This window comes from Myxine glutinosa, chromosome 5, assembly GCF_964187855.1.
Source record: "Myxine glutinosa chromosome 5, kmMyxGlut1.1, whole genome shotgun sequence".
Classification (NCBI taxonomy): domain Eukaryota; kingdom Metazoa; phylum Chordata; class Myxini; order Myxiniformes; family Myxinidae; genus Myxine; species Myxine glutinosa.
Window position 1 is genome coordinate 19429529 of NC_136265.1, and position 15303 is coordinate 19444831.

A 15303-nucleotide genomic window follows, 5' to 3' on the forward strand; every position below is an offset into this window, starting at 1 on the left:
AGGACATGTATGCGGGATCTAAGGTCGAGCCCGCCCAGTGCTGATGTGCGAGCCTGTAATAAAGTACCTTCGTTTGTATCCACGCGTTGTGGCCTACCTTTCTGGCAATCGAGTCGTGTGTGCACAGCACCACAAGGTTATCATTTCATTCATGTCACTTATCATTGGCAACCTCATTTCTATAGTGCTATCCCTGAGCGGTAACCTACGTTATGAGCCCGAGCTTTTAATAACTGAGCTCGTCCTCTCTCCCTGTAATAATCTGAGCCTGTCTACTTTGAAATACAATACTGAAGTGCGGTGCTATGCGCACGACTTGTTTGCCAAGAAGATAAGCAACAACGCGGTTAACCAAAAAGAGTCTTCATTACAAAGCTCAACTATAGCACTGACGTGCTCGGGGCTGCGCGCCTCGTGTATATCCCGAGGCCACGCCTACCCCTCGGGCATGGCCGACACCCTCTTGGTGCGCGGAATGATGTCACCGCGCCAGCGAGCCATCATGTCCGCCACACGCGCCCCCCCAGAATTCCCGCGCACCTGAAGGGTCAGTTTGCGGGGCAAACGGATGACCCGGCGGAAGCGCCCTCTGGCGGCTGGCGGCGTCTGGGATGCCGGGATGTCATCTGGGATGCCCCCGGCGGCACCTGGGATGGGTGCAGGACCGGGGGGGGGGGCGTGCCGGCGGGGCTGGGCGGTGCCGGAAGTCAGCCCTCCGGGGGGCGGCCCCGACGCGGGGGCCGAGCCACTGGCGGGGGGTGGTACACGTCGAGGTGGGTCGGCTTGAGGCGGTCCACATAAAACGCGGTCAGGAGTACCGCCGATGTCGAGGGTGAAGTGTTTCGCCCCGGTCTCCAGCACGCGGAAGGGCCCGTCGTACGGGGGCCGCAGCGGTGTCCGGTGGGCGTCGTGGCGGACGAACACGTACTCCGCCGTGCGACGCTCCGGGGCGACGTGCGTTGGCGGGCACCCGTGGTGCGCCATCGGCACCGGGGCGAACCTCCGGGCGGTCTCCTGCAGTGCGGAGCGCTGCTGCGCCATGGACCATGGTGCCGTGGAGTCGGGGAGGAACTCGCCCGGCACCCGCAGTGGTTGTCCGAAGACCAACTCCGCCGCGGATGTGCGCAGGTCGTCCTTGGACACCGTCCGGAGGCCCAGCAGGATCCAGGGGAGCCTGTCGACCCAGCCGCCGTCGCGGAGGGTGGCCCGGAGCGCGGCCTTCAAGGAGCGGTGGAAGCGCTCGCACAGGCCGTTGGCCTGGGGGTGGTAGGCCGTGGTGCCTTGCAGCTGGACGCCGAGCCCCCGCGCGACCGCCCCCCAGAGCTCCGAGGTGAACTGGGGGCCACGGTCGGACGAGATGGCTGAGGGGGCGCTGAACCGGGCATCCCAGGTGGCGATGAACGCCTGCGCAACGTCCGCCGCCGTCGTCGCCGCCAAAGGCACGACCTCCGGCCACCGGGTCGTGCGGTCCACCATGGTGAGGACGTGGGTGAAACCCTGCGAGGGGGGCAGAGGTCCCACCAAGTCCACGTGAACGTGGTCGAACCGACGTTCGGGCACCGTGCACGGGGCCAACGGGGCCTGGGTGTGGCGGTGCACCTTCGCGCGCTGGCACGCGAGGCACGTCCTGGTCCAATCGCGGACGGCCTTCCGGAGGCCATGCCAGACGAACTTGTCGGCGACCAGCCTCTGGGAGGCCATCGTGCCCGGGTGGGACAGGCCGTGGATGGCGTCAAAAACCCGGTGCTGCCAGCCCGCGGGCACGATGGGGCGAGGCCGCCCGAGGGAGACGTCGCACAAGAGGGCCGTGCCCGCGCCGTTGAACGGCACCTCGGTGACGCGGAGGCCCGTGACGGCGGTCCGCAAGGCCTGGACGTCGGGGTCGGCGGTCTGGTCCGCCGCCATCGCGAAGACCAGGGGCTTGTGGTCGACGAAGGCCGTGAACGAACGTCGAACGGCCCTCGAGCAGATGGCGGAAGTGCCGGACCGCCAGGTGGAGCCCGAGCAACTTGCGGTCGAAGGTGCTGTACCGGCGTTCGTGCGGGCGAAGCTGCCGGCTGAAAAACGCCAGCGGTTGCCAAGCGCCACGCACCCATTGCTCGTGCACCGCGCCCACCGCGTAGTCCGACGCGTCGATGGTGAGGGCGATCGGTGCATCGAGCGCCGGGTGCGCGAGCATGGTGGCGTTAGCCAATGCGAGCTTTGCGCCCGCGAACGCCGCGTCCATCTGCTCGGTCCAAACAACATCACCTTTGCCCGGCTTCCCCCGGAGGGCCTCGTGCAGGGGGCGCAGGAGCTGGGCGACGCGGGGCAGGAAAGGGTGGTAAAAGTTCACAATTCCCAGGAACTCCTGGAGCCCCCTGATCGTGCGGGGGCGCGGAAACCCCTTGACCGCCTCCACCTTTGCCGGTAAGGGGGTGGCCCCGTGCCTGGTGACGCGGTGCCCCAAAAAGTCGATTTCGGCGACGCCGAACCGGCACTTGGTGGGGTTTACGATCAGGCCATGCTGGCCCAGGCGTTCGAAGAGCGTGCGGAGGTGGCAGAGGTGCTCTTCGCAGGACGCGCTTGCGACGAGGATGTCGTCCAGGTAGACGTAAACGCAATCCAAGTCGCGCAAGACGCTGTCCATCAACCGTTGGAACGCCTGAGCCGCATTCTTCAACCAGAAGGGCATCCGAAGAAACTCGAAGAGTTTCTCGAAGCGCCGGCCCGGGAGTTTCCCGACTTGCCAAACGAGCACGGCGGGCAACAATTCCTAGCCTTGTGGCCAAACCTGGCTTGGAAACGGCACCAGGTGTAATGGTGTAATGACGGCCATCTTCGGTATGTCCTCCGGCTTGACGGGGACCTGGTGGTATCCGCGGATGAGGTCCACCTTAGAAAAGAAGGACATTTTCGCCAACCGGGCGGAAAAGTCCTTAATGTGAGGGACCGGGTAGCGGTCGGGGGTGGTGGCATCGTTGAGGCGGCGGTAGTCTCCGCACGGCCGCCATCCCCCGCCGGGCTTCGGCACGATGTGCAGTGGCGACGCCTAAGCGCTCTTGGAGCGCCGTACGATGCCCAGCCGCTCCAGCGTAGCGAACTCCGCCTTCGCCACCACAAGCTTCGTCGGCTCGAGGCGGCATGCCCGGGCGTAGACCGGTGGCCCGACGGTGGGGATGTGATGTTCCACCCCGTGCTTGACGGCCACCGCCGAGAAGGTGGGCCGCGTGAGGGCCGGGAAGCTGGCGAGGAGGCGGGTGAACTCGTCCGCTGCCGGAAGCATACAGACCAACTTCGCCGGGACCGAACCGCTCAGCAAGCCGCTTGGCGAGCCGCTCGGTGAGCGGCTCAGGGAGCTGCCCAACGAACTGCTCAGCGCGCAAGCAAGCGAGCTGACCGTTTCTGCCTGGACGAGGCGTCTATGCTTCACGTCCACCAACAACCCGTTTGTGCATAGGAAGTCCGCACCGAGCAATGCCATGGGCACGCTGGCGGTTACGAACGTCCATTGAAAGCATTGCCCTCCGAACCGCAGGGAGAGGCAGCGCTTCCCGAATGTGCGTATGGGTGTACCTTTGGCTGCAAGCAACGCGGGGCCCCGGCCCGCGGTTCGCTTGTCGGAAGTGGAGGTGGGGATAACGCTCACCTGTGCGCCTGTGTCGCAGAGGAAGCGACGCCCGGACAAGGTGTCCGTGACAAAAAGGAGGCTGCCGGAAAGGCCGACGCTCAAAGCCGCTACCGAGCGCCGGCCCGGGAGTTTCCCGACTTGCCAAACGAGCACGGCGGGGAACAATTCCTAGCCTTGTGGCCAAACCTGGCGTGGAAACGGCACCAGGTTTGCAGCGGAGGCGGAGGCCGCGGCTTTCGTGGTGGTGGTGGGCGGGGCGTGGCGGTGGCCACGAGGTGTGCATCGGCATCAGCCTCGGGATCCACGAGGTGAGCATCAGCATCAGCCTCGGGATCCGCGACGGCCGCACCAACTCTCGCCCGCGTGTCACAAGCCGCGAAAAACTTGTCGGCCTCGACGGCCAGAGCGCGGGGTTCCTTTATTTTGGAACCGGCCAATGCTAGGCGTACCTGTGCCGGTAGCTGGCGTAGAAAGAGCGCCCGGAATAAAAAATCCGGGGCTTTGTCACCCAGCAGCGACATCATGTAGTCCATCCGGACCAATGGTCGTGTGTCGCCGAGTTCGGGAAGGTCCAGGAGGCGGTCGGCCCGTTCGCACTCCGTGAGGCCGAACGTGGCGATGAGGAGACGCTTGAGCGCCTCGTACCTGTGGTCGGCCGGTGGGTTCCGCAGGACGGACACGACTCGGGCGGCTGTGCCGGGCCCGAGGGCGGCGATGACGTGGTAATAACGCGTCTCATCCGCCGTTTCGCCTCGAAGTTGGAACTGTGCCTCGGCCTGCATGAACCATACCTCGGCCTGAGCTTCCCAAAACTCAGGGAGCTTCACCGCTACCGCGTTGTTTGACATGGCGCGTTCTGTTGGTCAGCGGCGGCTGAACCAGCGTCGAGGTCACCAGTGAAGTGCGGTGCTATGCGCACGACTTGTTTGCCAAGAAGATAAGCAACAACGCGGGTAACCAAAACGAGTCTTTATTACAAAGCTCAACTATAGCACTGACGTGCTCGGGGCTGCGCACCCCGTGTATATCCCGAGGCCACGCCTACCCCTCGGGCGTGGCCGACACCCTCTTGGTGCGCGGAATGATGTCACCGCGCCAGCGAGCCATCGTGTCCGCCACAATACAGTATATAGGACCCCTTTGAAAGCTATTTCGTAGGTGGAGAGATGAGGAGAGGGGCGTGGGAGAGAGGGAAGACGGAAGAGTGGGAGGAAGAGAAGAGTGGGAAGGAGGAGTGGGAGGGAAGAGTGGGAGGGAGAGAAGAGTGGGAGGGAGAGAAGAGTGGGAGGGAGAGAAGAGTGGGAGGGAGAGAAGAGTGGGAGGGAAGAGTGGGAGGGAGGGAAGAGTGGGAGGGAGGGAAGAGTGGGAAGGAGGAGGAGGAAGGAGGAGAGGGAGGAGTGGGAGGGAAGAGTGGGAGGGAGGGAAGAGTGGGCCTAATTTGGGAATGTCTTACCGAACACAAATACGAGTAAGCTGAGGGGATCCATCCGGCTCTGTGAAGTCGACACGTCCAAGTCGCGCGTTTTCTCTTGTCACGTGGGAACCTGTGCAATATTCGGCCTTGTCCTGAGCAGCCCCAAGCAGCACAGCAAACCATCATAACACCAAACTCGAACCTTCTCTAAAATGACACTCCGGTATGAACGGAAACTTGCATGCTTGCTTGCTTCAGCTTGTCCGGAAGTAACTTCTTTGGGAGGCAAAATGCGTCCATGGCGACCACGTGATTTGACCAATCATACCGCTGGATTGCTCTGTACAAGCAAAGCAATGGATGGCCAGACACTCTATATATGGCACCGATTCGAATTCTCCCGCCTGCCTAAACCCGAACCCCACCCTGCAATAACCCGAGGACCCCTCCTCTCTCTCTCCCTGCAATAACCCGCACTCACACCCCCTGCAATAACCTGCGCCCGTGCTCCCTGCAATAACCCACGCCCACACTCCCTGAAATAACCCACGCCCACACTCCCTGCAATAACCCACACCAACACTCCCACTCCCTGCAATAACCTGCAACCGTACTCCCTGCAATAACCCATGCCCACACTCCAAGCAATAACCCGCGCCTTCGCTCCCTGCAATAACCCGAGCCCGCACATCCAGCAATAACCTGCACTCCCTGCAATAACCCGAGCCCACACTTCCGGCAATAATCTGCACTCCCTGCAATAACCCATGCTTTCACTCCCTCCAATAACCTGAGCCCACACTTCCGGCAACAACCCACACTCCCTGCAATAACCCACGCCTTCACTCCCTGCAATAACCCGAGCCCACACTTCTGGCAATAACCCACACTCCCTGCAATAACCCACGCCTTCACTCCCTGCAATAACCCGAGCCCGCACTTCCAGCAATAACCTGCACTCCCTGCAATAACCTGAGCCTGCATTTCCAGCAATAACCTGCACTCCCTGCAATAACCCGAGTCCGCACTTCCAGCAATAACCTGCACTCCCTGCAATAACCTGAGCCTGCACTTCCAACAATAACCTAACCTCCCTGCAATAACCAGCACTTCCGGCAATAACCCGAGCCCGCACTTCCAGCAATAACCCACACTCCCTGCAATAACCCCTGCCCATACTTCCAACAATAACCCACACTCCCTGCAATAACCTGAGCCCACACTTCCGGCAATAACCCACACTCCCTGCCATAACCTGCATTTCTGGGAATAACCCGAGCTCGCTCTTCCGGTAATAAACCATGCTCCCTGCAATAACCCGAGTCTGCACTTGATAAAACGTTGAAAGGTTTGTGCGGCATTATGCATTGCGAGGCCGAACGTCATCCGAAACAATGAGAACAAGCCGAAAGCCCACCTCCTCCCCCCTCCCCCTTAGAGCAGGACCCCCCCCTGCTTCGAACAAGCCGAAAGCCCCCTCCCCTTAGAACAGTCTGAAAGCCCCCTCCCCCCTTTCCCCTTAGAACAGGCCGAAAGCCCCCCCCCCTCCCCACCTTAGAACAAGCCGAAAGCCCCCTCCCCTTAGAACAGGCTCCCCCCCCCTTGCCCCCTCCCCTTAGAACAGGCTCCCCCCCTTAGAACAGGCCGAAAGGTGTGGTGACTGCTGTCTTTGGGATGTCACCTGGTCTGGCGCTGGATCGTCGGGAATCTGATGGTACGCACGAATTGGGTCAACCTTGGTGAAGAATGTAGCGCCATGGAGTGTAGTGGCAAAATGAGTGGTGTGCAATGTGTGGAGTGGGGTAACTGTTTGAAAGAGTCGCGATGTTTAATCCCCACAAGGACGCCAATCACGAGGAGTCTTTTTCGGTATCACGTGTAGCGGTGAACACCAACTACTGGATGATCTGATGATCACTCGTTGTAACATGTGGTTAATCGTTGAAACATCATGATGTCCTGGTGGGCGACACACAATTTCTCGGGTGTGAGTTGGCGATTACGAGCAAAAACAGGGGATCACGTGGTCTCGATGTGACACGTGATCTGGGGTTTGATTGGCTGAATTGTCCCCGATGGGTGCATTATAGACGAGAAATCATGAAGCACTGTTTGAAAAGGCCACGCGGGCAATAGGACATGGATGGAAGACACGTCATATTCAATGATGCAAAGGTGGATGCTATACCGAGAACACCAAGAGAAGTCGACTGACATATGGCCCAGGTGATGTCGTCGCCATTAATTGTGGGCCTCCTCATTTCCCTACGGCCTGTACAAGCACGGTGCCCTTGACTGACAAGCATTAGCGCCAAAGGTCACGTGGTGCCAACACCAATCTGGAGTGTTGACGGAAGGTGAAGAACAGTAACTCGAGGCATGGCGTTTCTCTGTTCCAACAAATGTTATGGCATGGAGCTCTTGGACAAGCTTCTTAAGGTCCGCCATTTTGGATTGTATGCGCTTCTCAATGTCGGCCATTTTGGATTGTATGAGCTTCTTAAGGTCCGCCATTTTTGATTGTATGCGCTTCTTAAGGTCCGCCATTTTAGATTGTATGCGCTTCTTAAGGTCCGCCATTTTGGATTGTATGCGCTTCTTAAGGTCCGCCATTTTGGATTGTATGCCCTTCTTAAGGTCCGCCATTTTGGATTGTATGCACTTCTTAAGGTCCGCCATTTTGGATTGTATGCGCTTCTTAAGGTCCGCCATTTTGGATTATATGAGCTTCCTAAGGGCCACCATTTTGGATTGTATGCGCTTCTTAAGGTCCGCCATTTTGGATTGTATGAGCTTCTTAAGGTCCACCATTTTGGATTGTATGTGCCTCTTAAGGTCCGCCATTTTGGATTGTATGAGCTTCTTAAGGTACACCATTTTGGATTGTATGCACCTCTTAAGGTCTGCCATTTTGGATTGTATGAGCTTCTTCAGGTCCGCCATTTTAGATTTTAGTCGTGTGACGTGCTGTGGTGGTGACACATTATCCACGGTCGGTGTAGCGGTGTCAATGAGATGGTCAGCCAGATCTGCAGTGGTGGGTAGTGCCAGCTCTGCATTAGCTGCAAGTACTAGTACCCTACTGCAAAGCCGCAATGAGCCGGCGAAGCCAAAGCCTCTTGCCACTATTTTACCCATCACTATGGCATCAGTAGATTAAGTAGTTGGTAGTTGGTAGTAGGTAGGTGTAGTAGGCACCGTACCTAGTTCAAAATGACACCATTTGCATTCTGGATGAGATTAAAATTTATAAAATTTCCTTCTTGATTAATTCGGTGAATTAATCTCAACTTCGGATATTTCCGGCCATGAAAAACTATCCCCTACGGCCGCGAGATTTCTAAAAAATAATTCTTCGTCAATTTTAGAATATTTGACACCATTTTCAGCGTCCGAAACGCGGTAATAAAATAAGCTTTTTTGAAATATTTTTTCAAATGCTCGAATCTCATTGGTTCCGGTGTTTGGTGACGATTTTCGTTGAAGATAACCAGGCCCGTGCGGGCCGAGGTTGGTCTTAAAGTATTTTAATTACAAATTAGAGGTGCATAAGATTGTGAATCAAAAAAAGACGGGTGAAACAAACTCCTATTGAACTTTTTCGCAATTTTTTATGCATACTTCCGCATCCTCAAGATGGCGGCCTCCATGGAGCGAATTGGTGCGTCAAAGCTTCGAAATTCTCAATGGATTCAGCAAAATCTGGCTTTTCAACATAATACGTACGCGTTCATTCACAACACCGGCTTCACCGGCTATCATACGGTGTTGGGTGGTAAACGTTGCAAGAACAACTCAAGAAGGAGCGACTGGTCAAATGTGACACGGGGGTCACCGAGAAGCTGCTGCACATGATGCAGTAGTTGTGTGGGTCTTCGCTCTCCAAAATCCTCGGCTGTAAGAAGTTGTTGAAAGCGGCTGTGCTCAAAGGGGGTCATGCACTTTTTGAGCATGGCCTTCAAATTAGTTTACGGTTGTTCATCGGAGGTTGTATTAACATATCTCTCACCACTGAATACTCTGGTGACAAGAAGCCAATGGATTTGAACATCGTCGACTCAGTAATGTTCCGGGTGTCAAATTACGCTTTGACTTGAGTAAACCACAGCTGCGGGTTGCTAGGCCAGAATGGCGACAGCTTGATCAAAACCCCTGCCACCAATGAATCTGGTCGAGAGACCAGGAAGAGCATGGCTGGTTGGTCGTTCCCGGCGACTGGATGTTCACTTTCATGTCGGGGTCACCAATTTAGCGTCAAAGAAAAGACGTCGGAGGCTTTCGCATTCCCAGTCAATTCTCTATGTTCAAAAAGCAACTGTTTAACCCGCTCATCCTTCCGGCTAACCCGGTACTGGAAATCCCTCAATCAACCAGAACTCAAGCAATCAACATATTGTAGAATCAAAGGCAGGATGATTCTGCTACAAGCTCTTTATATCCACTGGACCTGTAACTTACCTGGACCGTGGCCTAATAACCACCGTTTAGAGGCCATTTTTTCCCCGCTAAGCGGGGGTTGGCCTTTTCGGGGACCGTGGTAGTTGTTGTTTTTTGGTCCCCTTTTTGAAGCAATGTTTTACGGCCGGATGCCCTTCCTGACGCCAACCCTTTTTGCCGCCTTCAACGACAAACAGGGAATAATATTACACGGTACAATAATACAATTACAATAATACTACACGGTACCTAATGTTGTAACATAAATTTGGTAGCAATCTGACGAGTGGGTAATAACCCGGGGGGACTTTGATAGCAAATGATAGCTTTGAAGGAGGACAAATTTACCCGTGCAAGGAGTGCTTTAACCTTGTAGCGGCTACCGCTGGGTTTTCACAATCGCCTTGCACCTACCAAGGACGCGGAGCGATCACCATGCCGGGCTCGTCCAGGATGCCCGGGCAGGCCCGCGCTCAACTTGCCAGGCCTCGGCCGGGACGCCCGGGCATGCCCGGGCACGCCCGGCCACGCCCGCCCTCGACTTGCCAGGCCGTGGCCAGGACGCCAGGACGCAAACGCTCCGGGATAATGTGTGTATATATATTGCTGCCCGATAAACGGGCTTTTGAGATTACCTGAGCTGTTTTGTTTGAATAAAGCAACTCGGACGAATTCCAGCTTTTTGTCGCGTCCATTCTTCCGATCGACGTGGGAGCACGGCTCCTTCAACCTCAGCGTTGCCCAGGTAAAGAAGGAAGTTGTAATACCCTCTGTCACCACGAGGTGGCGCTACACGGTACACATTTACGGAGATAATTTATGTCCCACCTGACACCCCCACACCTCCGTGTGAGGCCATGGCCACATAGCCAGCCTAACTCCCCACACAAAGGTGTACTTGTACACCGAGTTTGGAGTTTGTAAATGAAAGGAGGTGGCCGTACATAGAACACAGACGGACAGACAGCCACAGAGAGACAATATACCAAATTACCGGCGTTTTTTACATAAATGGATCAAACGTCGTAATTTCTCTTGGCACATGCCTCCTATGGAAGTCGCCATCTTCTAACGAGCAGACGAAAATAGCATCACGTGTTCATCCCGGACGATTTGAAGGCTTCTGTTTGGTTGAGTGCGCCGGAGAACGCCGCTCAAAAACTTGCGCGATTTTCAAATAGTGCCAGAGGTAGTCGCCAATAAATGTTCCCTTGAAATGGAGTCTCGAACGTGAAGCTAAACTTTCGAACTCAGCATAAGCTGTGGCTTAGAAAAAGCTAAATTTCCCCGTTGAGGCTCGATGTGTGAAACGACCTTGAAAGAAACATCCATTCGGCTTGTGGCGTAGTAATACTTTAAATAACCACACTTCGCGATCTTGTCCTACATTGTGTTCTTCCCCCAAGATCCCAGGATCTTCGCCGCCTATCCGAGTTCCTCGGACTTCAAGTCGGGCTCTGTGGAGGGAACAGAGGAGGTCCAGGAGGGGTTCCTGGGATCTGCGGGTTCAAGATCCTGGACGTTCAGAACCTTCCTATGGGAGGGGACGGGATGGACCAGGAACCAGGTAAGGGGTTCCCTCTTCCATGTTAAGGATTCTTATATAAAATCTGATGGAGTTGAATGTTGGAGTTTAACGTTTGCATCGCGACGTTTGCATGGAGTTGCCCATGTGAGTGGTGTACACATTGGGTTTAATATGGTCCAGGTTGAAGACCCAGGTGTATGTCACAATATGTGATGTAAGTGTAACATGCAGCATTTTGTATTTTTCATCTTTTCTATGATAATCAGGCTGTGATGAAAATGAAAATAATTGATCCTTCTCTTTCTGATGTACCATTCGCTTCACAGAGCGTCGGTGATGCCAAAGCAGCTTTCCTGGGCAAGGGTTCTATATCCGACGGTATTGTGACCTTCGCATATGGAAGAGCAAAGTCACAGAGGCCAGATAGTGATCTATTTCTTAAAGTAACCGCATTCCTCTGTCTTTGTCTGTGACGTTCTTTTGGCTTGATGTCATTACGGGCGCTACATCTAGCACTTGGCTAAGCTTTTAGGCGGTGTATTATTCAATAAGAAGTGGTGTATTGTTTCATAAACCACTTCTGATAACTGCTAACAAGCTGTAACTAGTTAGCCTAAGACCAAGTAAAATAATTTATTAGTTTCTCGAACCCGACCGCTTCCTTTTTGACGGCCGCCTCGCACGTAAGGAAATGCTGTCTAGAACAGCGTCTTTCTGTACATATATATGTATTGTTACGTTCGTGGGGGTAGAGGATGAAATACCATAGTACAGATAGGATTGTATAGGTGTAGCATGGACCGTGGATGCATACGAGACATCTCGATCTCGTAAAATCTTATGTAAATTAGATATTTCTGTATTTCATTTTTAAATATTTTGTTAAAAAAATTTATATTTTGACATTTTGGGGTATTATGTGTATATCAGTGATAAAAAATAAATCTCAATTTAACCATTTTTAAATCAGGCTGTAACAACAAATGTGAAAAATTCAAGGGGGGTGAATACTTTATGAAGGTGCTGTATTTCATCGAAACAAACAAAGAAACGTAATGTCAATTTTGAGGCAGGAGAAGACCATTTTTACCCATCAAACCTGCGCTGTATCAACATCACCATTCATTAGGTACATCTCAACAAGATCTCATAATCACCTCCTTCCTTGTTCATCTGTTCCATTTTATTCATGAAAAATTCTCAGCATCCTCTTCATTGGTGACATTGCCATAAAAGGTGAAAAGCCATCTTAGAGGTCAACGTCGAGCACCTTGATGAATCCGAGTTTGATCTCACCATCCCAAGTGTACATATCCCAAAATCAGCTCTTCTTCACTTTTATTCTCACCATTCCTTGTCCCCTCTCTGTTAAGAGGTTCATTTAACTACTCAATGTTACTAAGAATGTGCAGGAACAACAAAGGAAATGATGAAATAGTTTTCATTTTGTTCAATGAGATATGATTAGTGAACATGTAAAAGTAAGCATTTCAATATCAATCATTGATATTTTCTCACAATAGGTATGCAATTGCTCGGTAGATTGTGTATAAGGGTGATGTGTAAGAGGGATGAGGATTTGGGGATGTATGAAGCATGAGTGTTTACATGATTTGGTTTAAGTGAACTGTTTGTGTGTGGGATGTGCCATGACACTTATACGAGCGGTTCGCATGACGGCTTGTGATGTTTTTGCCACGATCAATCGTCAAATCCCTCGGACGATTCAGAAACATCTGGATGTTTTTGTAATCTGAAAAAGAGGTTCAGACACAGATTGATATTTTTGACAAAAACAAACACAAACCAACATCAACAACAAAATACAAATTTATGCCAATAAGTATATGAGCATCTCCCGAGTGGACCGTTTACAAAAATCTATTCATGATGAACCGAGGAGGATTCCACACTAACAATGAACAAGAGGGAAAAGGCATAAAATCTCATAGCCCCCACCGTGGCTTTAGTAATTTTGTTGTACGGAGTTGAAGGCTGTCAGCCGGCCATCTTTGGTCGGATGACAAAACAAAATATTCTGCACATGTATAATCATGTATTGTCTTCGTACCAAGTTTGAAGAAAATCGGACTATACATATCCGATAAAAGGATGGGGACACGGTTAAGTAACAAAATGGTCGGCCACCACCAGTCAGCCATCTTGGATATGTTCTCGAAAAGAAATGACGTGCATATGTAAGCCATCATTCATTATGTGTGTGCAAAGTTTGAACAAGAGCGGTAAATGTATGTCCGGCAAAAGGTCGAGGACGTGTTCAATATCGGGGGTTTTTTTTGTACAACTAAAATGGCCGCCAGTCTACCAGTCGGCCATCTTTGATCAGATCGCAAAATAAAGTGAGGTGCACGTGTGTGCAACCATGCACTGTGCTTGTGCCAGGTTTGAACAACATCAGACCATGCATGTCTGAGAAATTGTTTGTTACTTAAACACGTTGAAGTAACAAAATGGCCGCCAGTCGGCAATCTTTGATCGCATCGTGAAACAAAATGATGTGCATATTTATACCGTCATGTATCGTCTTTTGCCAAGCATGAACAAAACCAGTCCATACGTCTCCAAGATATGGTTGCGGATGCAAGGACACATGGACGCACGGACTAGACCAAATCCATAAGCCCCCATTGCGGACCAAGTCCAACGGGAGTTAATAATGATAAGACAATTTTATACTTTTTCTCTCTGAGCAGTATGTGGTGCTTTATCTCAATCAGGTCGTGCTACTCACTGAGAAACATCTGGAGGAGTCTGACAGATCCTTTTGCACTTTGTTCCCTATGGATAGGGGGGACGTGAGGCTAGGGCATGAAATTTTAATTTTTTGGGGGAGGGGGGGGGGGGGGGAGGTGAGGGGACATTGAGCTTGCAATTGCTCGCCTACTCCTCGCGAAGGACAGTCTAGACTGCTACTCCTCCTCCCCCCCAAAAAACCTGAAATCATGAAAATAACATTTATACGATAGAGCTGTTTGTCTGTGTCTGGGTGTGCATGTGTGTGTCACCATTTTTCACAGAAATGACTGGACAGATATTCGTCAAACTTTCAGAGGTTCATCATCGAGCACCGGGGAGTATTTTAGGCAAAATAAATGAAGAATCTTGAAAAAAAAAAGTTTGGTTTTTTTTGGATTAAAAAAAAAAAGTAGAGCAACGCGACTGTCGCCAATATGCCTCTGCATAGTCCCACAATGGGTAGATTCCCTCGTTCACTGTCATAAAAAAATTAACACGTTTGATTTAAATCCCTTCAGCCGTTTTAAATTATCACATTTTTACCAGCCATGACAGGTTTAATATCGATTGGTGAAGCGGTTTCAAAGAAGGGATTTTTTTAAATATGGGCTTTCAAGCTAATATGGCTGCCACACCATGTGACATATGAACTTTAAAAAATGTACACTCTGCATATATATGTGTCGGGGGTCACATTTGTGAAGTTTCGTGTTGATCGGACAAGGTTCGTTTTTCTATTCAAGATGGCTGCCAAACCACGTGACCTACGACATCATCATTTTCAAATGATATGCAACAATGGTGCTAGATGATATTTGTAAAACTTAGCATCGATAGGGTAAGCGGTTTCAGAGATATAATTATTTAATATTTTCCTTCAATCCAATATGGCTGCCAAACCATGTGACCTATGATGTCATAAATTAAATATTTCAATACAAATGGCCATAGATCATGTGCATGCAATTTCAGATTTTTAGGATGAGGAATTCGATTAAAACATTTTTGGCTGGTATACCACTTCACCTATGATATCATTATCATGCTTTTGTTCCCCATTGGGAGAACTTGACAATGTGGCAAGTTTCAAATTTTTCCATTCAGCGGTTTCTGAGAAAACAAAATTCAATTATTTGAGTTTAATCCAAGATGGCTGCCATACAACATGACATATGACGTCACAATTATGATAAAAACATTCTGCATGAGTGTCACTCCTACCCTGAAAGTTTAGTCTCAATCAGCCACGTGGTTGCTGAGAAAAACGAGGTTTAGCCCGTACGGATGGATGGACGGACGTACGGATAACCCGAAAACATAATGCCTACGGCCACCTTCGGGGGCGGAGGCATAAAAATTGCTTTATATTGCCTGAGCCTTTGTAGCTATAGGAAAGGTAATAGTAACATATTGAATATAAACTTTCCTTATTGGGTATTGGGTAGTTTGGGGAGTGTTTTAGGTACCTACAAAAAATTGAAAAAAACCCCAAATAGATTTCTTCAAAACGTCAACAGGATTAGAACATCACCAGGCAATGTGGTGGTACTCCTGCTA

At 51.7% G+C, this 15303-nt stretch overlaps 1 protein-coding gene across 1 annotated transcript in view; it reads right to left on the reverse strand.

Moving 5' to 3' along the window:
- Positions 1 to 11982: 11982 nt before the first annotated feature.
- LOC137414435 (uncharacterized) overlaps positions 11983 to 15303 on the reverse strand; it is a 15628-nt gene continuing 12307 nt past the window's right edge. The window contains exon 5 of the mRNA XM_078777667.1: positions 11983 to 12742. Coding sequence (XP_078633793.1) covers positions 12691 to 12742 — 52 coding nt within the window. The 3' untranslated portion in view covers positions 11983 to 12690. The remainder of the gene's footprint in view (positions 12743 to 15303) is intronic.